At 41.0% G+C, this 24453-nt stretch overlaps 1 protein-coding gene across 5 annotated transcripts in view; it reads right to left on the bottom strand.

Moving 5' to 3' along the window:
* myom2b (myomesin 2b) overlaps positions 1 to 23449 on the bottom strand; it is a 144894-nt gene extending 121445 nt beyond the window's left edge. For 4 of the 5 annotated variants that reach the window (XM_043679203.2, XM_043679214.2, XM_043679173.2 and 1 more), the window contains exons 1-5: positions 23299 to 23449; positions 16621 to 16767; positions 4707 to 4820; positions 3577 to 3715; positions 3313 to 3470 (exon numbers count right to left, since the gene is read on the bottom strand). In XM_043679203.2, coding sequence (XP_043535138.1) covers positions 3313 to 3470; positions 3577 to 3715; positions 4707 to 4820; positions 16621 to 16742 — 533 coding nt within the window. In that variant the 5' untranslated portion in view covers positions 16743 to 16767; positions 23299 to 23449. Of the gene's footprint in view, positions 1 to 3312; positions 3471 to 3576; positions 3716 to 4706; positions 4821 to 16620; positions 16768 to 21042; positions 21242 to 23298 lie in introns of those variants that run through there. The other variant, XM_043679184.2, reaches the window with a different exon arrangement.
* Between the last annotated feature and the right edge of the window lie 1004 nt (positions 23450 to 24453).

Raw genomic sequence — 24453 nt, 5'->3', positions numbered from 1 at the left:
CTTGGGTCATGCATCAGCGTTTGGAAAGCTTCCAACCTTTCCTGGAAAATCCATTTTCTGGAAAAGATCTCGCTCAGGCCTCCATGAAATCTTCACAGTGATCCAATAATTTATTACATTAGAGTGATGAATTCCTCCAGGATTACCTTCTTTAGTCAATGTAGCTTCAATGGGACCTGAAGAGTCTTTTTTTAAATGATCTCATCAGGTCATTTGTACCATTGTGGGATTGTTCTCTGCCTTAGGAGTGTCAACTGCTTTTGGTCAGGATACACCACATGGACACTGGCATCAGCCAACAACTTGTGCCAGTTTGGCAAGAGATCGCCCATGTCCAGAATATTGGATAGTGGCACTAAGGGAGGTCCCTATTCCACCAATCATGCCAACAAAGCAGGGCACCAGGCATTCCCAGGCTTATATGTTCAAGATTTGGAGATGCCGGTGTTGGACTAGGGTGTACAAAGTTAATGATCACACAACACCAGGTTATAGTCCAACAGGTTTAATTGGAAACGCACTAGCTTTCGGAGCGCCGCTCCTCTATCACCCAATGAAGGAGCAGCGCTCCAAAAGCTAGTGTGTTTCCAATTAAACCTGTTGGACTCTAACCTGGTGTTGTGTGATCATTAACTTTATATGTCCAAGGTTTGGAGTGGAGCATCAGTTCCATTTTCTAACTCCAAGGCAACAGTCCTTCATCAGTGTCAAACTGACACCTAAAAATGTAAAACATTCATAATCCACGTTACAATTAGAGAGACATGCTAATTTTGAGATGTTGATGAGGCAGCTCAAACTTCATTGCAATTCTTCATGCAGTTGGTACAGTAGAAAAAAACAAACAGACTTGTAATGAATAAGGACTTTCGACACTGAGTCGCAAGGGTTAAATTCCATTAAAGGGTGTAGACCATATCATAAAACTACTAAAGGAAGATTTAATTTCCTCACAAGGAAACCCAAGCCACATACTCTACCAGCCATCTATGTACCCTGTAATACCTCTTGGCAAACTATTACTAAACAAGACCCTATAATATATTTTCAGTCTATTGCCTCTCTCACAATGGTTAAAGAATCATATAAATTGGTCAGAAGGTAGATGCATGGAGAGACATTAGCTGCTGTTTACCAGTAATTGGAGAAGTGTCATGAAGACATCACCTTGCACCTTTTCCCTCAGTATATTATTTTGTACAAATAGTTTATAGGGGTGTAATTCTGACGATAAAGTTCCCTTACGAAGGACTAATGCTTTGATGCTACATTCCTGTTTGTGCTATTTTGGGCAGGCGTTAACCTGATTATCTTAAACGATGCCGAATGCCTGTTAAAAATAGCATGCCATGGAATGTTGTACAAGTGCTTTAAGCATTCATACATGAACTTCACCAACTGGAATGAAGCCTTAGCTCAATGCTTAATTAAACATGAATACATATTGCATTATTATGAAAATTGTGAGAGAGATTGCAGGGTTTATGAGCCTCAGTTCTGATCACTGGTGTTAGATATGGTGGTGGCAGATGGCTTGTTTGCTTGGAACAAATCAATTTAAGAAAGCTGAAAGGCTTGGATATAATATTTTTAAACTTCATAATCAGCCTCTTCAATGTAGCAATGTTAATGGTGTCAGGAAAATGACTGCTATCTGCAATGTATTGCAAGTGACTGCCAATAAAATATTTGAAACACCAAATAGCAACCACATGAATTTACACAACATTTTTAATTAATAACATGTCCCAGGACCTCATTAACACAAAGCCAAAGGATGAAAAATACTTGGCAAAGTGTTATGTTTCAAGGAATATCATACTTGAAGGAAGAATTAAAGGGGGAGAGAGAATTTCAGAACTTGACATCTGAAATACTGAAATCAGAAGTGCCAAAGTTGCAGGATTGAAATGGGGGAATGTACAAGAGGCCATATTGGTTACAGAGAAGGCATTGGAGAAGGCGTATCTCATGAAGAAATTCAAACGCAAGGATGTTAGACTGGTAACCAACGTAGGTCAGTGAATTCAGGTTGGATGAAAAAACAGAACCTGGCTCACGTTAAATGCAGACAATAGACTATTATTGAGCATTTCCAGTGGGATTTCAGACCCTATAATGAACTTCTGCAGAAGGCCTTCGAGATCCACCACTAATGTAACCAGGGTCCATCTGCTTTCATAGTGTGGAAATAGGCCATTTCACCCAACAAGTCCACACTGATCCTCCGAACAGTATCCCACCCAGACCCATTCCCATACGCTATTGCCCTACATTTTCCCCTGATTAATGCACCTAGCATACACATTCCTGAACACTAAGGGCAATTTAGCATGGCCAATTTACCTAACATGCACATCCTTAGACTGTGGGAGGAAACTGGAGTGCCCAGAGGAAACCCATGCAGACACAGGGAGAATGTGCAAACTCCACACAGACAGTCACGCGAGGCTGGAATCAAACCCGGGTCCCTGGCACTCTGAGGCAACAGTGCTAACCACTGAGCCACCATATTGCACCGTGCTTTGAAGGATCCAATCTACCCCAAGTATGCAGGTAGCAGATTGACTTGAGAGAACTGTGGCCAAGAACTGGCTTTTAGCTAGTCTTGTTGGAGATTATGTGTTTTAGGCATCGTCTTCTGATTTAGAGTAATAGAGATGTACAGCACAGGAATAGACCCTTCGGTCCAACTCCTCTATGCCAACCAGATATCCCACCTTCTCTAGTCCATTTCCCAGCATTGGCCCATATCCCTCCAAACCCTTCCTATTCATATACCCATCCAGATGCCTTTTAAATGTTGCAATTGTACTAGCCTCCACCACTTCCTCTGGCAGCTCATTCCATACATGCACCGATTTGATTAAACAAATTGTAATATTTTTTCTTAAAGTAGTCAGTGATTTGGATTTTATTTTAGCTTATACAGAGGAACCTCGTTTTTCCAGCATTCGCTTAATCGAACTTTGGATCATCTGAACAAGATTGCAAGGTCCCAATGCATAGCTAACTATGTTATCCGGCATGGATTATTCAGCATTCGATTAACTGAACGAAATATTGCCCGCCCACGTCCTTCGGATAATTGAGTTTCCTCTGTAATTACCTAGCCAGCTGGTTAGAGTGTGCACATATTGTAAAAATATGGTTTCACTTTCATTTTAAAAGCTGCTTCTAGAATTGTCTTGGAGCAAACAAAATTAGGTCACCGTAACTCCAAATCCAAATAATGAGTAAATCAAGAAAATGCATTCTTTACCAGGCACAGTGACGGACACTCTTTCAGTAAGCAAGGTCAACATGACTTACCATCTGACTAACGGGGTTGGAAAACCCTGAACAGTGCAGAACAATTTTACAAAGGAGTTCTCCCAAACTGTATGGGATCTTAACCGGACAAGAAATTCAGGAGCACGGCATATGGAATCCTCACGGATATGTCTCTGCACAGCTAACCTTTCTTCTTCCTGTACAAACAGAATCCATTAAAAACACTTAATTTAATCATCCCAGGAAATATGCTACAATTTGTGAATGGAGGCTGACAGTAGACTAGTCAAGCTGATCACTTACCATCCTCTTCAGAGCTAGCATGTCTGCTTGCTCATGTGCAGACCTTTTGAGTTTAGAAATCTCAGCCTCCATCTCCCGTAGTTTTGTACCATATAGAAATACTCTTGGTTTAGGCTTGACTTCTTCCTCTTCACCCTCTCTGTCAATCAGAAAACACAGACAGAAACTTTTCAAAAGCTTTCATTATCTATCTGCATTTCATTTGAATGCAGCCTTTCCATAATTACATTTGTTGATAAGCAAAACATCAAAATGACATTACATATCACTATACTAGAGGTTTCAGTCCAAGACTGCTGTGAGACTGCAAACAGGCTATCATTGTTTCTTATACTGTCTGTTCCCACGTGAGCTATGTTTTTCCCAATGGTATCCAAACGTTGATTGGTTTTTTAACAATTGGCACACACTCCACCACTTGGGAACTTTTTATAACTCACTCTGAGCCGATTATAATTGTAACTCTGGGCATTGTCTGATCTAAAATGACAATGACTTGAAAATAGCAGAGAATTCATGTTGGGTCACTAATAAAAGTACCCATTTCTGAGTTTGTGGATGCCATGCTGCCAAGGAGTCTCTCCTTCTCCATTTCAATGTGAGCATTGGGACTTTCTGTACCTGTAAGTGACTTCTAAACATCTAGATAGCTGAAATAATGAATCCCATAAATCAAGATCTTTTAGAATATATTTTAAGTCAAAATTTTATTGAATATTAAATAATTACTAGTTTCAAAATAAACAAAATTTTCCTATTTCAGAAGGAATCTGCATCTAGATTCTCTCTCTCTCTTTCTCTCTCTTTTGTAGGTGCAGACATGCAGTCTGATGAGTGTTATGCATTCTCTGATTCAGTTAACTATCAACTGAGCTTAAGCTTATACAATAAAGTGCAGATCTTGTGCAACGTTGCTCCTTTAAAAGAGTCTTTGGTACATAGGGGATCGGGTGAATGATCAGATCCTACAATTTCACCCCCTGCACTTCTGTTAAACGAAAATCCAGAAGATTAGACCTCTTGACCATTTCCACTCTGCTGCCAGGGACAAATGGCCTATCAGCCACATCATATGAAAACAATGTCTGTAGGCTGCTTATAATAGCATTAACATTATATTATTGATATACCTGCTCCGAAATGGAGGCACTGTGTATTCAGGAACTTCTTCTTCAGCATACTGACAAACCCTTTTAGCACAAGGACTGTGTCTGGATAAGGAAGTCTCAAGTGATAATCTAGACCTTAAAAAGAAAAAAGAGAAGACAAATACTCTTTTAAAACCAAAAGGAGTAAGGTAAAGCAATTCTGAAACAAAATATATTTTTTTTTAAGTGCTACAGTTGACATAAGTAAAGGGATTCCCATTTTGATCACACGGTAATTTTTTTATTATCGATGAACACATCAACAGTTATGCTGTCAATGCTGAATAAATTTCATTCCCCACATTTTCTTCAATTTCTAAGAGATATAATGTGTTTATTTACTGCAATATCTGTCACTCAGACTGAACGGCCAAAGTACAGAACAGCTAGCACACTGCATCGTGTAGCTTTAATCACAGTAATTGACTAAATATTTTATGGTAATACACATCCAGAACAAAGCTATTCAGGATTGAATTCAAGTTGTACATGTGGTTCAAACTTCAAAATTGCACTTACAAACATCAAAAGCCTGTAAACACAGTGATATAAATAAATTTCTTCCATTGTTTCAATATAGTTAAAACACAGAATATATAATATCAGTAAATATATGCAATATCAATATTAAGTCAATAAGATTCTTAAGCCTATCAGCTGACTGTTAGATTTTAGAAGAACTATTTCAGATGTCATGCTTAAATAAGCCAAAGTATTGTTTTGCCTTAAAAAGAATAAAAGCAAATCTGACATTCATGTTAAATTCTTCTGAATTGGAAACAAAGAAGTACAAGCTATAAAACTTCCCTCACCAACAATAAATAATCTGTAATTAACCAAAGGCTGTGCCTGTGATCATACCTCGACATGTTAAATTGTACCTGGCTCCATTATGAGAACAGAATAATGCACAATGCGACACATCAGATACAGGTAAAGAACCCATTGTTTTACAACAGTATATTGGAGAAATAATTAAGAAGAGTTTGCTTAACCCATTAAAACAGCTGCTTCCATGGTGCTATACCATTACGGAACCTGAAAAAGTAATTAACCACTAAAGGAAAATTTCATCAGAAAGGAAAATCCTCAAAGATGTTCATGAAAATCTCAAGAATATTCATTCAATTATCCCACAGCCCAATTATTCAAATGAAACTATGATTACTCGTGGCTCTGGATCACACCTCAACACACTACCTGCTGAATATCTGATCAACTGAGATATTATTCAATTACAAACTATACAGATTCCTTTGACAGAGAAAAAAAAATCAATGCAAAATCAATTTTGTTTGCTGAGACACATGGTTCCCCAAACTTAAAAACATGTCAGGGTAGAAATTTGCAAACTGGATTAGATTAGATTAGATTAGATTACTTACAGTGTGGAAACAGGCCCTTCAGCCCAACAAGTCCACACCACCCCGCCGAAGCGCAACCCACCCATACCCCTACATTTACCCCTTACCTAACACTACGGGCAATTTAGCATGGCCAATTCACCTGACCTGCACATCTTTGGACTGTGGGAGGAAACTGAAGCACCCGGAGGAAACCCACACAGACACGGGGAGAACGTGCAAACTCCACACAGTCAGTCGCCTGAGGCGGGAAATGAACCCGGGTCTCTGGCACTGTGAGGCAGCAGTGCTAACCACTGTGCCACCATGCTGCCCACTAACTGTACCCAGTTCCGTTCACAGTTCGAGACAAATGGCCTGTTTACATCTACATAGAGTCATAGTCATAGAGATGTACAGCACAGACACAGACCCTTCGGTCATACATGTCCATGCTAACCAGATATCCCAACCCAATCTAGTCCCACCTGCATCATGCGGCCCATATCCCTCTAAACCCTTCCTAATTATTATACCCATCCAAATGCCTCTTAAATGTTGCAATTGTACCAGCCTCCACCACATCCTCTGGCAGCTCATTCCATACACGTACCACCCTCTGTGTGAAAATGTTGCCCCTTAGGTCCCTTTTATATCTTTCCCCTCTCACCCTAAACCTATGCCCTCTAGTTCTGGACTCCCCCACCCCAAGGAAAAAACTTTGTCTAGTTATCCTATCCTTGCCCCTCATGATTTTATGAAATCTATAGGTGACCCCTCAGCCTCCAACACTCCAGGGAAAACAGCCCTAGCCTATTCAACCTGACCCTATAGCTCAAATCCTCCAACTCTGGCAATATCCTGGTAAATCTTTTCTGAACCCTTTCAAATTTCACAACATCTTTGTGATAGGAAGGAGACCAGAATTGCACACAATATTCCAACAGTGGCCTAACCACTGTCTTGTACAGCCACAACATGATCTCCTAACTCCTGTACTCAAATACTCTGACCAATAAAGGGAGGCATACCATATGCCTTCTTCACTATCCTATCTACCTGTGACTCCACTTTCAAGGAGCTATGAACCTGCACTCTAAGGTCTCTTTGTTCAGCAATGTTCCCTAGGACCTTACCATTAAGTTTATAAGTCCTGTTAAGATTTGCTTTCCCAAAATGCAGCACCTTATATTTATCTAAATTAAACTCCATCTGCCACTTCTCAGCCCATTGGCCCATCTGATCAAGATCTCACATCATTTGTGTTCACAGTTATTGTACTTTTCATTTTCCTCAATTGTGAATTTACCACTAGAAATGCACCAAAACTGTCCATGAATTCAGTTGTGCTACACATTTTTTTTCTCATGATGTCACTTCATATTTTTATGATGGGCTCAAGGCATTTTTACATCTCCACAGTCATATCTGGAAAGATGGATACTCCATGGATGTTGCAATACCTGAAAGGGTCAAGGTAACCACTCAGCTTTGAAACCACTTAGATAAATGTGGGACAGATGGTCTTTCAAGGCACCAAGTCTGTAACCTTTAAGACAGCAATATTGAGGTAAAGTCCAGCAGATAGCTTTCAGAATCTGAAGGAAGCAGCCTGGGAAGGTATGTTCCAGGTATATCGGAAGGTGGCAGCTCACTTGCATTAAAGATTATCTTTGGGAGTTTGGATTACATATCACATGAAGAATGTCATCACACACTTTGCTATTTTTTTCTTAAAATAATCTTCTCCTTGTCAAGACAAGGAAGCATCTCTGAAGCACCAATATTCAAAATTAAGACATACAAAATTTCACACACCAGGGGAATGGAATGACCTTATGTGGCAGGAAAGTTCTCAGATTGCTTGGTCAATGGGGTGAGTTTGTGACTGATGCATGGTTGTGGAATGATTTAGGTGAAGCTTAGTGTCAGGCAAGAGAAATTTCTCTGTGAAGGAGCAGCAAACCGGCCTTCAAATGGGAACGTTGAACAGCCAGGTATTAATTTGAATTTTTGCCAATATGGGACCATGATGACAGGACTCATTCGGCAGAGGCTTCAGATCTTAATCTTCTGAATGTCTCCCTTAAAGGTTGCACCTGCAGCTGTCGCAGCTCAATTATGACTTCATGAGGGTGACACAACCTTTCAAAGCATTGCCAAGGTCACAGTGGAGTAGCCCATCGACATATAGAGGAGGTAGGAGTACCAGTGATCACAATTAGAGTTTTCCAATTGTGCCTGTTCAACTTAACAACACTGCATTGTGCCTCCTAATCCTTGTGCTTTTCTTTTAAAAACAGGGGAAGCTTTAAGGGAAATACTGCTGCGAGTTCACAAACACAAGACCTGTTACAAAACACTGATCCAACTGCATATCATAAAGAGGCTATGAAACAGGTCATTCTGACCAAAAGACTTATGTCACTCTTTACGCTCCACCCAAGCCTCTTCACACCTAAGTTCATCTTACCTTATTAACATAGCCTTCTATTCATTCTCTGTTATGTCTGTACCTAGTCAAAATCATTTGTGACTTAACAATCGTATTATTTAATCATACTTGGTTATTTTATTAAAAACATGAATGGCAACAGCAAGATCCCAAGATGCACAGCTAGTTATGAACACTGCTCTGTTAGCTGTTTACCTCATGAACTTGGAACTAAAAGAATATAATAATCCTTGTTAAATTAGTTGTTTTCTATTAAGAAAAGGAGACAGGTAAGAATAAAGCAGACTGCAGGATGTTATAATGGATTCAACTGATCTTGTAAACTATGGAAGAAACGTTTGAGTAGTACACAATAGACTGTAGATGGGGGCGATGTATCCTAGCAAACATCATGACAGCTTTGTAATCCACCATTGTATCCTACATGTAAAATGTTCAGAATTAAACATTATCTAGTTCAGAAAAGATAAAGTTGTAGCCCGGTCATCAAATGTAAACTGAAAAGTTTGTTTTCAAATTAGAGGGCCCTTTCATTTTTCTTTGGAATTCAATTTAAACATAATCAGGGGTGACTGGAACTGGTGGTGCTTGAGGAGCTGGATTGCTGGTCAATTCAAGTCAAAGCTAGGTGTCAAGAGTAGCTGAGAAGAGCTACAGCATGTGGTAAATTAAAACAGCCCCGAGACAGCTGCACGGCCAACTTCAATTCCAGCTGCGAAGTTGTTAATAGAATCTGTCTCCAAGTACATCCAATATTTGTTACCAGACTGGATCATTTTCATAGATCCAAGTAAAACAGCTTTTAGTGTCATTCAATATTCTTCAGGATAAGAAAGAAAGAGCCCATACTTGATTGGAGCATGCCATGACAAAATGGACAATACAGACAAGAAAAGATTCTCTGCTCCATTCAACCTGCCCGACAATCTTTGTGGCATCTTGTAAGTCACAATATTAACACGCTCTACCTTGCTGACTATCTTTAAAAGGCCCATTCTTCTCTAAATGCCAGTAAATCCTGTCTCTAAGAACCTTCTACAATTTCCCTACCAATGGAGTAAGGCTCACTGGCCTATAATTTCCTGAATTATATCTGCTACCCTTCTTAAACCACAGAATAATATTTGCTCTTCTGCAGTATTCTGGGGCATCTCCTCTGGCTAGAAAGGACACAAAGATCTCCTTGAAGGCCCCAGCAATTGCACTTCTTGCCTCCCTCATTATCCTGGGATCCCATCAGGTCCTCGGGTCTTACCTGCCTTAATGTTTTACAAGACACCCATCATCACCACCATCTTAATATTGACATGCCCTGGAATATTGAAATACTGCCCTCTAATCTTACCGTCACTAATGTCCTTCTCCTTTGTGAATACCAATGTGAAGTACTCATTAAGAACCTCACCACTGGCTCCATGCATAAATTCCTCCTTTGTCCTTGAGTGTATCTACCCTTTCCGGAAGTACCCTCTTATTTCCAATGTCACATCTAAAATGCCTTGGGATTCTCCTTAATCCTACTTGCCAAGAACATTTTATGCCCCCCCCCCCCCCCAACCCTTCTAATTCCTTGTTTGAGTTCTTTCCTGCTTCCTTACATATGCTTCCTTTCCTTTTTTGACTAAACTTTCAACATCTTGTCACCCAGGGCTATCAAATCTTGGCATCCTTAACTTTCATCCTCACAGGAACATGCTGGTCTTAAATTCTGACCAATTGGCCTTTAAAGGACTCCCACATGTCAGATGTGGATTTACCCTCAAACATTTACCGCAATCTAATTTCTCCGGCTCCTGCCTAATACTGTTGTAATTAATGTTCACTCAATTTATCATTTTCACCTGAGGAAGGATTTTGCTAGGGTTGGAGTCTTTGAGACATAGGGAGAGGCTGAATAGGCTGGGTTGTTTTCCCTGGAGCGTTGGAGGCTGAGGGAGACCTTAGACAGGTTTATAAAATCATGAGGGGCATGGATAGGGTAAATAGACAAGGTTTTTTCTCTGGGGTGGGGAAGTTCAGAACTAGAGGACATAGGTTTAGGGTGAGAGGGGAAAACTTTAAAAGGGACCTAAGGGTCAATGTTTTCATGCAGAGGATGGTGCGTAAATGGAATGAGCTGCCGGAGGAAGTGCTGAAGTCTGGTATAAATGCAACATTTAAAAGACATCTGGATAGGTATATGAATAAGAAGGGTTTACAGGGATCTGGGCCAAGTGCTGGCAAATGGGACTAGATTAGTTTAGGACATCTGGTCGGCACAGACAAGTTAGACTGAAGGATCTGTTTCTGTGCTGTACACCTCTATGACCTATGACTCTATGGTCAGTCTTGCCCTTATCCAGAACTAAGGGCAGAACCAACAGAAGTGTTAGAAGGTAAATACTTTGGGACTAGGGATAATAATCTTATTAATTTTAAAATTGTTATGGAAAAGGGTAGGATTTCCATAAAAGGGAAAGTTCTTAATTGGATTAAGGAAAATTTTAATGGAATGAGACTGGAATTTTCAAAAGTTGTTTGGAGTAGACTGATAAATGGGATGCAATCAAAAGTGTGATAACAAGAGTTCAGAGGCATTATGTTTGTGTTAGAGTGAAGTGTAAGGCTAGTAAGAGTGGGGAATAATGGATGAATAAAGATATTGAGGTTCTGGTCAAGAATAAGAAAGTGTCATATATTAGATATAGACAACTGGGATCAAATGAATTGCTTGCAGAGAAGGAAGGGTATGGAGCATTCTTAAGAGGGAAATCAGAAGGACAAAAAAGGGATATGAGATAGCCTTGACAGATAAGGTTAAGGATAATCTAAAGAGACTCTACAAATACATTAAGAGCAAAAGAGCATCTAGGGAAAGAATAGGGCAAATTAAAGATAAAGAGGCCATCTATGTGTTGAACCTCAGGAGATGGGAGAGATATGAAATGAATATTTTGCCTCAGTTTTTACCAAGGCGAAAGAAAAGGAGGCTATAGAACTCAGGAAAATAAATAATGATGTTTTGAAAACAGTTCACAATACAGAAGTAGCGCTGGAGGTCTTAAAAAACATAAAGATGGATTAATCTCCAGGACCTGATCAATGGTAAGGTCCTGGGGGTTGTTGGTGAAAAAGGAGACCTTGGAGTGAAAGTTCATAATTCCTTGAAAGTAGAGTCGCAGTTAGATAGGATAGTGAAGAAGGCAGTTGGTATGCTTGCCTTTATTGGTCAGTGTATTGAGTATAGGAGTTGAAATGTTGCGGCTGCACAGGACGTTGGTTAGGTCACTATTGGAATACTACATGCAATTCTGGTCTCCCTGCTATGGGAAGGATGTTGTCAAACTTGAAAGGGTTCAGAAAACACTGACAAGGATGTTACAAGGGTTGGAGGGTTTGAGCTAAAAGGACAGGCCGAATAGACTGGGGCTAATTTCCCTGGAACATTGGAAGCTGAGGGGTAACCTTATAGAGGTTTATAAAATCATGGATAGGGTAAATAGATAAGGTTGTTTCTCCAGGGTGGGGGAGTCCAGAACTAGAGGGCATAGGTTTATAATGAAGGAGAAAGATTTAAAAAGGAGCTTAGGGGCCATGTTTTCATGCAGAGGGTGTTGCGTGTATGGAATGAGCTGCCAGAGGAAGTGGTGGACGCTGATACAATTACAATATTTAAAAGGCATCTAGATGGGCATATGAATAGGAAGGGTTGAGAGAGATAGGGGTCAAATGCTGGCAAATGGGACTAGATTTATTTAGACTATCTCGTTAGCATGGATGAGTTAGACTGAAGGATCTGTTTCTGTGCTGCATATATCAATGACTCTAAGTGCATCCCAGGATGTTGTGGGAAGGTAGCAAAGAAATTGCAGGGCCCCTATAAGAGATATTTGTATCACCTATAACCATGGGTGAGGTGCCAAAGGATTGGAGGATAGACAATGTTGTGCCTTTATTTAAGAAATGCTATAAGGAGAAGCCTGGGAACTATAGGCCTGTGAGTCTGACATCGATGGTCAGTAAGTTGTTGGAGGTAATTCTAAAAGATATGAGTTACATGCATTTTGGAGGGCTGATTCAGGATAGTCAGCTTGGCTTTGCGAGGGAAATTATGTCTCACAAACTTTGTCGAGTTTTTTGAGGAAGTAATCAAAAAGATTGATGAGGGCAGAGTGGTAGATGTTGTTTACATGGATTTTAGTAAAACCTTTGACAAGGTTCCACATGGTCGAGTAATTAGTAAAGTTAGATCACATGGTATTCAGTGAAAATTTGCCAATTGGCTACAAAATTGGCTTGATGGTAGGAGACAGAGGGTGGTGCTGGAGTGTTGTTTTTCAGACTGCAGGCCTGTGACCATCAGTGTTCCACAGGGACAGGTACTGTGTCCACTTTTGTTGAATGATAATTTAGGAGGCATTGTTAGTAAGACTGTGGATGACACCAAAATTGGTGATAAAGTGGACAGTGAAGATGGTTATCTACGATTACAAAGAGATCTTGAAAAAAATTGGGTCAATGGGCTGAGGAGTGGCAGATGAAGTTTAATTTGGACAAATGGGAGGTATTGCATCTTGATAAAACAAACAAGGGTGGGACTTATACATTTAATGGTAGAACAGACAGACCTAGGGTTTCAGGTTCATAATTCTTTGAAATTTGCATCACATGTCGACAGGGTGGTTAAGAAGATATTTTGCACATTTATCTTCATTGCCCAGACCTTTGAGTAAAGGAGTTGGGATGTTACATTGAGGTTGTACAGGACATCGGTGAGACCGCTTCTGGAATACTGTGTACAGTTCTGGCTACCCTGCTATTGGAAGGATATTTTTAAAGTGGAGAGGGTTCAGAAAAGATTCACCAGGGAAGAGGGTTTGAATTATAAAAGTAAGCTGGATAGGGCTGGGACTTTTTCACTGGAGCTTCAGAGGTTGAGGGCTGACCGTATTGTGGTTTATAAAATCATGAGGGCATAGATAAGGTGAATAGCAAGGGTCTTTTTCCTAGGGTGGGGGAGTTCAAAATTAGGGGGCACATCTTTAAGGTAAAGATTTAAAAGGACATGAGGGGCAACTTTATTTACACAGAGAGTGGTTTGTATGTGGAATGAATTCAGAGGAAGTGCTGGATGGCTCTATGACTCTAATACCAGATCAAAACTTATGGAATTATGATCACTGTTCCCAAAATGCTTTCACACTGAAACTTCAAATACCTAGCCAGCTTCATTACCCAATATGGCTCCTTCCCTATTTGAACTATTTTCATACTGTTTCAAAAACTCCCACTGGATGCAGCTAACAATTTCTGCACCATCTAAGTCCCTGGAATCAAGAGAATTCCAGTCAATATTGAGGAAGTTAAAATCCCCCACTACAGCAACCATGTTGTTTGTCTATCTTTCCACTGTCTGCCTATACATCTCCTGCTGGCTATTGGGAGGCCTATTGTGTAACTCTATCACAGTCATTGCATTTTTATTATTCCTGAGTTCTCGCTGTATGGCCTTGCTGGATGAACCCTCCAAGATGTCCTCTCTCAGTACAGCTGTAACATTCTCCTGAATCAGTGATGCATTGTGTGCATATCTGTAGCATGATGGCATTCTGGTCTATAATTGGATCTATTAAGAACCAATTGTGGAAACCATGCAGACACTTATTCCAACAACTGTCCACCATCGACAAGGCACAAGTCAGGGGTGTGATGGAATACTCCCTATTTGCCTGGGTGAGTGCAGCTCCAGAAGATTGCCACCATCCAGAACATTTGATTAGCATACATCCACAAATATTTATTCTCTCCCTCACTTGCACACATGCACTCTCTCTCTCATATGCCCATTCTCTCTATCTCACATGCATGTGCCCTCACCACCTCTGTTGCTCCTCACCCGCTCCCCTTCCTCACATACTTACCCATATTTCACTAATACTCACATTCTCTCACACTCACTCAATTATCTTTCATCTTCTGTCACACATAATCACATTCATTCTGTGTACTCACTTTCTCACAGTCACTCCCAGTTTCTCTCTCACACAGGTACTCGTGTGGTAGGAGCCACTTGGAACCAAACTGCCTGGGAAAGCAGTCTTTGTGGAGATTGGTGTCATTTGCAGCTAGGCTGCTCTTGGGAATTAGTTTGGTGACTATGTGGGAGGAAGTGTCAGGTGGGGTTGGTGGCAGCCTCCTTAAATTCATTGTGTACAACAGGCTGTAACAATTTCCAATTAAACCATCCAAGGCAGGAAGAAAAAAGCACATTATCCATTCTAGCAAGTCCTAATGAAGTAATAACTGCTTGATTCAGCATAATAACAATTATTGGCTGATCAGCCTATCAATGAGAGTAGTCAGAACTAGATTGGCTTCTTTAGGTACTGACCATCCAAACTGACCAAGTATCTGGCCATTGCGCCCATCACTTCTATAAAGGCTCTCCTGGGCCCTGTAGCATCCAGTTTACCATTACAAGTTTGGAAGTCTCAGCCCCCAGATTTCAGCAGCCAATTCCACTGGGGATCATGACCAATGCGTCAGGAAGTCTGGCTCTAAAAGAAGAGTTTCTCTCCAACAACTGTGTCAAATCTTTTAATTGTCTAAATTACTTCATTTAGATTCCCCTTAATCTTTTGTACTGGAAGAATTGAAGCTTTATCTTTCCACATAATTTAATCCTTCTCACCCAGTATCATTCTGATGAATGTGAGCTGCACCAGTACCAATGTCAGTATGTCTCTGTGTACAGGCCCAGTGCAGAGAATTGAACATAATAGTTAATATAGGATCTAACAAGTGTTTTATACAATTCTAAACTTAGTCATCTTCGTATATTCAAGCCTCAAAATACAAGCTAACATTCGATTGGACCTTTCAAATATTTTTGTACCAATCAACTGGTTTTGAGTGATTTCTGTATGTGTACCTTTAAATCTCTCTGCTTCTCTACAGTTAAATTCAGACTATTTAGAAAATATTCTGATCTCCTTCCTTGGGACTAAAATGGCTGAACATTTTCTCTCATAAATTTACACACTCATGTATCAATCAAATTCCTTTTCCAACGTTTTGCTGTCATCTGTACTACGGTACTTACTGTGCCACTTAAATTGGTATTATCAGTAAACTATGTTTTACAGATCTCTATTCTTTTATCTAAGTCATTTGTAAATAAAAAAGCCAAATTTCAATCCAGGTTCCTGGGGGACACTGCAGATCACATCCTGCCAATTGGAATACATACCTAACACCCTACTTCCTAACTATTCTCACTCAGATCCATAGTTTGCCTCCAGTTCCATATGTTTTGATTTTTGTTTTAAATCTTTAGGGTAGGACAATATGAATTCCTTTTTGGAAAATTATATAAATAATACTTCTTATGCATCAAGCTAGTGATTGCCTCAAATAACAGAGCAATATTTGTGATTTCTACTATCCTGTTTTCATAGTGACACATCTGTAATTTTTTCTATTTTTTTTTTGTTCTTACATTATTGCTAAGTGATTATTAAAACAATTCATACAAAACATTTGAAGTGTTTTGACAATCAAGAAATGTGCAATCAAATGGTTAATGACAATAATAGTGTCATGATACTTAATCAAATTTCTTGAGTTTTTTTAATTACTTGAAATAAAAGTTAAATACTGGAGTGAAATCTGCAGCCTTATTATTCCATGGAAGGGATGTTCAATTATTGGACTAATTGTAGAAAGATGCAATGCTGATCAGTGTATGATTCTGAGGGTAGGGAGGCTGAGTTATGACAATAGACAATAGACAATTGGTGCAGGAGTAGGCCATTATGAGGAAAAGATAAAAGTCTTATATTCCACAGACACATCATCATGGCATAAAATAAATTACTGTTAAGTGATCATGGAGACAAAGTCAAATGTAAACAAAAAGCAAAAGTACATTTAAGTCAGAGATATGAGGAACTGCTTTGTATTTGGTGTGAACTCCCAGTGATTGGTCTGCACTGTTTGCAAGAATAATCTTCTCAAAACAATTCTGCAAGTTCACTCAGAGGCTGCCTGCTTTGTGTCTGCCTGGTCATTTCCCTCCCACTGTGTAGGAGAGGTGAGAAGATGCCACTGTGTTCCTCACCTTTTGGATACACTGCTTTTGCTGGTGTACTTCTTCACAACTGATCGGGTGTCAAGGTTGCGATAATCATAGCCGTAGTGTTTGTGTCTCTTTTGGTAAAATGGTAACACCTTTGTTGCCATGGTGACTGACAATCTTTATGGAAACCTACACACAAAAATTCATATTATTTCAATTAGTATACAGAAAATATTGAATTGCATTTGGAGTACAAGCAATTTTAAAAGAACATTTTAATCTGAATTAGACAGGCAGATTTTTTGTCTAAATATGTAATTTTTGTCTCATTTAATCTCTGTCAATATTGTTATTGAAATAAAATTGAGTTAGTCAATGTTTTAAACGTGCAGTCATGTCCACATCTGCCTGACTATACACAGGAAGGATGATTAGGTATCTCAGCAAGTATGCTCCCATCTCTGTATTATAATTCATAATGACCTTCAAGGTAGTCCACACTCCAAAATTGTCAGTGGTGATATGTTGAATGAAGAAACAGCCAAACCATAAGAAAATGAACCAAACAATCAACCTTCAAAGAAGAGAGATGGGAAGTAACCTGAGAGTCTACAGCACGTTACTAACATCTGTGTGTTCTTAGTTTTGAACAAAACTCTTTTGTACTTATGACAAGCTATCAAGGAATAGTTATCAAGTAGCTGCATTATTTCTGTACTTTACACAGGGAAATATGCAGGAAGAATTGTTGAAGTAGAAGGAAATAAAAACCAGTTGGCAAATGTGAAAAATCTGTTGAGGCATCTTGAGTATTTCATGTACGATACTTATCTCCTTATCTTACTGCACTGCTTGCCCTTACCCATTGTCAAGCTACTTCTAATTTATTCTTGATATTTAAGTTTGAGAGTCCTTCCAGGGGAATCACAATAGCATCACTACCAGTTGCTGATCTAGAGACAGGCTCTCTCTCTCTCTATTCACACACATACTTAAGAGGCATTTGGATGGGTATATGAATAGGAAGGGTTTGGAGGGATATGGGCCGGGTGCTGGCAGGTGGGACTAGATTGGGTTGGGATATCAGGTCGGCATGGACGGGTTGGACCGAAGGGTCTGTTTCCATGCTGTACATCTCTATGGCTCTACATGCTTTGCTTGAGAACTCTACAGGAGGCTATAAAGTGCAGCATGGCAAATGTCTGTTTTTTGTATTGCTGTAAACTTTTTTTTTGCTTTGTATAGTCATTGCTTTGTCAAAGGCTATGGCTGTTATCTTTTCAGCTGTTTGAATCTAAGAAACTATAAACAGCCCTTTCTCCAGTTAGCTCAGAGCTGCATATTGTTCTGAAAACCTATAATTCTCTTACTGTGATTAATTAGTCTCAGTCACTGATATTTTGTTGTTTTTGATAAATGTGACAAATTCAAAACTAAAAATCACTCCAAACTGCTCTGGCCCTAAAACTTATTATAAATGTTATCTGAATTTTTATCACTATAAGTGCATCACATACAAGGCATCTTGTACTGAAGTTTTGTATAATGGCTGACATAAGCCTGTATAACAGTAAATGGTAACCAGAAACCAATATATAAAGTTACAAGAAAATTCAGGTGATAAAACAGCAAATATTTAGCATTTAAAGGTAGTCTTCTGCTACCTTACTTTATTATATTTATTGAATGCAGTGAAGTACATCAAGATTAAATCTTGATGCTGGAATCTATACTGAAATCAACAAATGCTGGAGATCACAGCAGGTCAGGCAGCATCCATGGAGACAGAGCAAGCTAATGTTTCAACACCAAATCTGCAAACTGGTATTAGTCCAAGATCATCAGTTACAAAACACATTCGCAGCCAGAAACTCCTAATTTACTGGTCTCGCTGCAGTCATAATAGAATGGTTAAGTAACGTTATCCTTACAAGCTCAGATGTGTTGATGGTTTAAATGTTATAAAAGGAGAATTTTTTTCCCCAAAACTTATATACAATCATAGAGTCAGAGATGTACAGCAAGGAAACAAACCCTTCGGTCCAATTATGCCGACCAGATATCCCAACCCAATCTAGTCCCACCTGCCAGCACCCAGCCCAAATCCCTCCTAACCTTTCCTATTCATATACCCATCCACATGCCTTTTCCATCACTTCCTCTGACAGCCCATTCCACACACGCACCACCTTCTGCATGAAAAAGTTGCCCTTGGATCCATTTTATATCTTTCCCCTCTTACCCTAAACCTATGCCCTCTAGTTCTGGATTCCCCCACCCCAGGGAAAAGACCTTGTCTATTTATCCCATCCATGCCCCTCATGATTTTATAAACCTCTATAAGGTCACCCCTAAGCCTCTGATGCTCCAGAGAAAACAGCCACAGCTTATTCATCCTCTCCCTATAGCTCAAATCCTCCAACCCTGGGAACATCCTTGTAAATCTTTTCTGAACCCTTTCATGTTTCACAACATCCTTCCAATAGGAAGGAGACCAGAATTGCACGCAATATTCTAAAAGTGGCCTAACCAATGTCTTGTGCAGCCACAACATGATCTCCCAACTCCTGTACTCAATGCTCTGACCAATAAAGGAAAGCATATCGAACACTTTCTTCACTATCCTATCTACCTGCACTCCACGATCTCTTTGTTCAGCAACACTCCCGAGGACCTTACCATTAAGGGTATAAGTCATGCTAAGATTTGCTTTCCCAAAACGCAGCACCTCACATTTATCTAACTTAAATTTCATCTGCCAATCCTCAGCCCATTGGCCCATCTGATCAGGATCGCGTTGTAATCCAAGGTAACTTTCTTCGCTGTCCACTGCACCTTCAACTTTGGTGTCATCTGCAAACTCACTAACTTGACCTCTTATGCTCACATCCAAACCATTTATGTAAATGACAAACAGTAATCACCCAGCACCGATCCTAGTGGTATCCACTGGTCACAGGCCTCCAGTCTGAAAAACAACCCTCCACCACCCTCTATCTTCTACCTTTGAGCTAGTTCTGTATCCAAATGGCTAGTTTTCCCTGTATTCCATGAGATCTAACCTTGCTAACCAGTCTACCATGGGGAACCTTGTCGAACACCTTACTGAAGTCCATATAATAAAGTTATGTAGTGCTTAGCGAATTCAGGGCATCATTGAGCTCTTCTGGTTTTACACTTCAAATTTCACTCAAGGGTGATGTCCCTCAGAAACAGATGTCTCATAAATGCTTCATATCAATGTAAAAAGTGCCAACTGGAAGAGATGGGATTACCTACAGTGTGAAAACCGGACATTTGGCCCAAAGACCCTCTGAAGAGTATCCCACCCAGACCCATTTCCCTCTGATTAATGCACTTCACACTATGGGCAATTTAGCACAGCCAATCCACTTGATCTGTGAATCTTTGGATTGTGGGAGGAAACCTACGCAGACAGGGGGAATATGTGCAAACACCACACAGACAGTCGGTCAAGGCAGGACCCTGGTCCCCAGCGCTGTGAGGCAGTTGTGCTAACCATTGAGCCACTGTGCCACTCTAAGAAAGGCTTCTACACTAAGGCATCAGCTGTGGCTTTTATAATAACTCCAAAAGCCTTGCACCCACCCAACATATGTAGAACTCAGATCTTCAAAATATCAAAGTGGACACACAAAGTGGAAGAACTGATTTTCCCTGTTACTTGCTTCTAACCCTGATTATCTGACCTCTCCTTCAGGCAGCAACGATTGACAAACACTACTGGAAGATTTTTAGTTAGCAGTTAGCATGTCAGATTTTCGTTTTGCTCACTGAGGTCGCTAACTCACAATAAGTTTGCAACTTTAACGTTAACTGGCCAGGTTGAACAAACTACCATTATGACAGCCCAACGTACCAGAACTATAGAGGCTAGACTCGATTACAGTAATAGCATGGATTTTCCGTTTAACCCCTCCCTGCAACACAACACACTTCAGCTGCCTTTTAACCCCAATGTTGTTTCATGATTGGCTTTCATTAATGAGAACAAAGTCAATGTTTGCAACCTACCCATCGGTCAAGAATTATGCAAATTAACTGCATTAATTAATGTTAACTACATTCCAAGTAGCAATGGTTGAATGTAGCATTTTCGATTTCTTTCCCGACTTTTTGCTGTCAATGTTTCCTCAGCCCCTCCTCTCCAGTACAGGTCTCCCTATTAATTGCAAAGCCGTTAGGAGGCATCGAGTTCAGAAACATTTTAACCAAAAACAATCCTTGTTAGGGAGCACACCCTAACTTTTCAAAGAGTATGGTTTATATCGTTTCTTGGGCAAATTGCTACAATCGCTGCAGTGTACACTAACCACTTCAATGCATGTTGTCTGTCGTGTCTCCCCAATGTTCACATCCCTTGAGTTTCTCGCAGGAGCGGCGGCTATTCCCCACACAATGAGCCCCAGACGGTGATCTAAGCACTTAAGTTGGGGAAATCACCTGGAGAAAGTCAGGACTGCAGATGCTGGAGATCAGAGTCGAGAGTATGACGTTGGAAAAGCACAGCAGGTCAGGCAGCATCCGAGGAGCAGGAGAATCGATGTTTCGGGCATAAGCCCTTCAGCAGGACATCATCATCCTATCCTTGTCTACTGCCTACCAGATTCCAGCGGTGGCTAATGGTGGCTGGGAGAATTGTGAACTCCCTTCTGACATACTGACCAAGACTCAGCTTGGCACTGGGTATGCATGGCTCCGTGCTGCTGAAAGGTCATCGATTCGAAACGTCCAGCTCTGCTGTGTCCCCCATCATTGCAGCCTGACCTGCCGAGTATGTGGGCGAGGTTTCTGGCTCCTCTCACTGCCCTCTGCACCCAATCGCGAATCACTTTCCCTGTCGGCTGCGGGGACGCCAGATTTAGGTCACACCCCTGGAATTTCCAGTCCGAGGTACCAAAAGCAAATTACGCTGGAATATTGGAACTGAGTGTGGAAAATGGGGGAGACAGTCAGCTACAGGGAGAGACAGCGGTCACCCGTCAAACCTTTCAGTAGAACTGGGATAAGTTTCACATCTCTATCTCTCCTTTATTAGCACTCCCTTTGCTTTTTTGTTGCTCTGGCAAATTCACCCTCACAATCCGTCCACTCGCTCCCCTGTCTGTCAACAGCGTCAAAAACATAATTTTCTGACCCCTTTCAGCTTTGTAGAGTCCTCCCAGACCTGAAACGCTAACTTTTCATAACCATGCTGAGTTTCCCCAGCACTACTTACGTTTGTATTTAAGTTAAAGGCAGTTTTTCCAGCAGAGTCGGAGCAAGATTTGAGCTGGCAGGAACAGTGGAGAGTGCTGTCAAGTATTATTCCGGGCTGCAGAGGTTGAACACACTACATTGGCGGTTGTAAATGGGAAAATATTACAGGGATTACCACCTGCACTTTCTATCGTGTTATATAAATGCCGTTAACTACTGTACACGTAAAAGTTCCAAAATGCAGCAGAATTGACAGCCAGCCGGCTGATGGGGAGTGTGTGTCAATATTAAAGAGTTGAGCTCTGAGCAGAACTGCTTTGAACCATATCCATATGTAAACATCCAAAAGCGAAGCACTGTCACCTAGATTGCCACAAGAGATCCCAACGAAAGGGACCGTGTAAAAAAAAAACTTGGGTTCAAAGCGAACACAGAAAACATGAATAGGGAGGGATCTTTCAGTGCCCTGGCCCTCAGCAAGCCCCTTTGTTTTGCATCGCCTTCCAGCTTTGATTCTCCCCCCCCCCCCCCCAATGTTCTGACAAAGGGCGACCCAACCTCTAAGCAGGAACTGTTTCACCCTCCACAGATGCTGCCTGACTTGCTGAGTTTCTCCAGCTTTTGCTGAGCAAGCGAGTTCTGAAGAAGGGTCACTCGACCTGAATTCGTTAACCTAGATTCCTCTCCACAGATGCTGGAAGACCTGCTGAGCTTTTCCAGCAATTTCTGTTTTTGCTCCTGGTCTCAGCGGATTGACTGACCGCGATTCAGTGGATGGTGACAGGAGTTCTGCTTCTACACGAACAGCAAGTCCTCACTTACCCACCCGGGCAACAAGGAGCGATCTCACATCCTGCTTTCTTAACGAAACCAGCGCAATTTTCACTTGTTGGCTGTAACACCGCCCCCCAAACATTGCTAGTGTGCATTTCAACTGCTCCATTGTTCATGGGCATAGACCGAGAGATGGGGTGGCTGGAAAGGTGTTATTATTACTGCTCAGCAACACCTTCAAGGCATTCTGAGGAACCTTATTAAGCAGGCAGGTGGGAGTAGTTTGGGAAGGTGGGCCCCAGGACCAACCGGTCTGTTTCCATGCTGTATAACTCTATGACACTTCACTAAACGTAAAAGGTTACATATTGCCAATATCAAACTCAAACATGGTGAATAAGAGGCAAACTGTCATTATATTTGGCAAATTTCTGAGTAGAATTTGTGGTAGGGAAAGGCACAGAGTGAGCTCCAATAGATAACACGATAATATCTTAAATAGAAACACGAAGTGAACAATTAAAGACTCCCTCCCCCCGCCCCCACTTTGGCCCCCTCCCCCAAAATCTCTACCGTTTGAGAAGCAGCATGCTCAGGGCTGCAACTTATGAGAAATATTGTTTGACACATGAGATCAACTGTGTGCAGATTGGGGCCAGACACATTGAATCGCCCACTCCCTCACTGTCACTCCTAATGTGAAACTAAAGGGAAAAATGGACTCACCGAAATGGAAGGAAGACTCGAAAGGTGAAGGCAGAGAGGAAGATCAGCCTTTCCCAGCCCTGAGGGTCTGGCTGATAAAAAAAAACAGAAACAGAAGACTCTGGGTAAAGGAATGCTCCTTCACCCATTGCCCCTTTTATGGCCATACGACGCCGTTATATATAGAATCGGCGGTGCTCCGCTGTTACAACATCTGATTAACATGAAGGTACAATATAGACACGTACATGTTATGGATAAAAGACATTAAACATAAGACCATAAGACATAGGAGCAGAAAGTAAGCCGTTCGGTCCATCGAAAACATTGTCTACTATCTAATGTTCATGCATTTTATGTTGGATCTTCCAACTTGCTTTCACTGTAAATTGATCCCTCCCTAGACAGTGATTAAGCGTGTTCTACATCTTCCAATTACTTTTTAAGAGCTTGTAACGATTAGTGATCTGAAAGGGATCTGGTTATTTGTACTGATCCTGTGTAAGAAAATCACTGTAATGATCTTTGTCGCGCCCGGAAGCTGCTGCCGCTCCCCTGCAACCATTTAAGGGCTTTATAGAGCACCGCACACATTTTAACCACATCTTTCAGGCGCGGGGACACAAAGCTCCTTAAACCTGGGTGTAGTTATTTCCTTTATATTCACTAGAATACAAAAAGGAACTTTTTTTTGCTTCGCCTGCCCGTCCAAAGTCCTCTTTAGGATGCTGAAGAAAGCTTTTAAATAGAAACAAAATATATTGCTGACTGAGTCGATGTTAAATAAAGTAACTGGTAAGGAACGGGGTCCGATCGTCTTACAGCGACTATCCGATTTCTGAAGGAACCCGAACACGACGTCAGGGGTGAAACTTGGACGGTGTTGTAAAGTTTTAAATCTCCCTGAGCAGAGAAGAGGGAGGACAGCCACCTCAATTCCACCTGGTTCCGATCGCACTGCTAGCGACCTCTGGTGTTCCAGACTCTGGACTGGAAACATTCCATCCACAGCGACAAACCCTTCCTCACTCTCCATTCCCTGGCAGTCTTGATCAGATTAGATTACATTTCCCGACAGTGTGGAAACAGGCGCTTCGGCCCAACAAGTCCACACCGACCCTCCGAAGAGCAACCCACCCAGACCGATTCCCCTACATTTACCCCTGACTAATCCTG

Source organism: Chiloscyllium plagiosum, unplaced genomic scaffold (genome assembly GCF_037043375.1).
Source record: "Chiloscyllium plagiosum isolate Xiang-an unplaced genomic scaffold, Cpla_swu_hap1 HiC_scaffold_3, whole genome shotgun sequence".
NCBI lineage: Eukaryota > Metazoa > Chordata > Chondrichthyes > Orectolobiformes > Hemiscylliidae > Chiloscyllium > Chiloscyllium plagiosum.
Note: the sequence above shows the minus strand (reverse complement) of the source record. Positions and strands in the feature narration are given on the sequence as shown.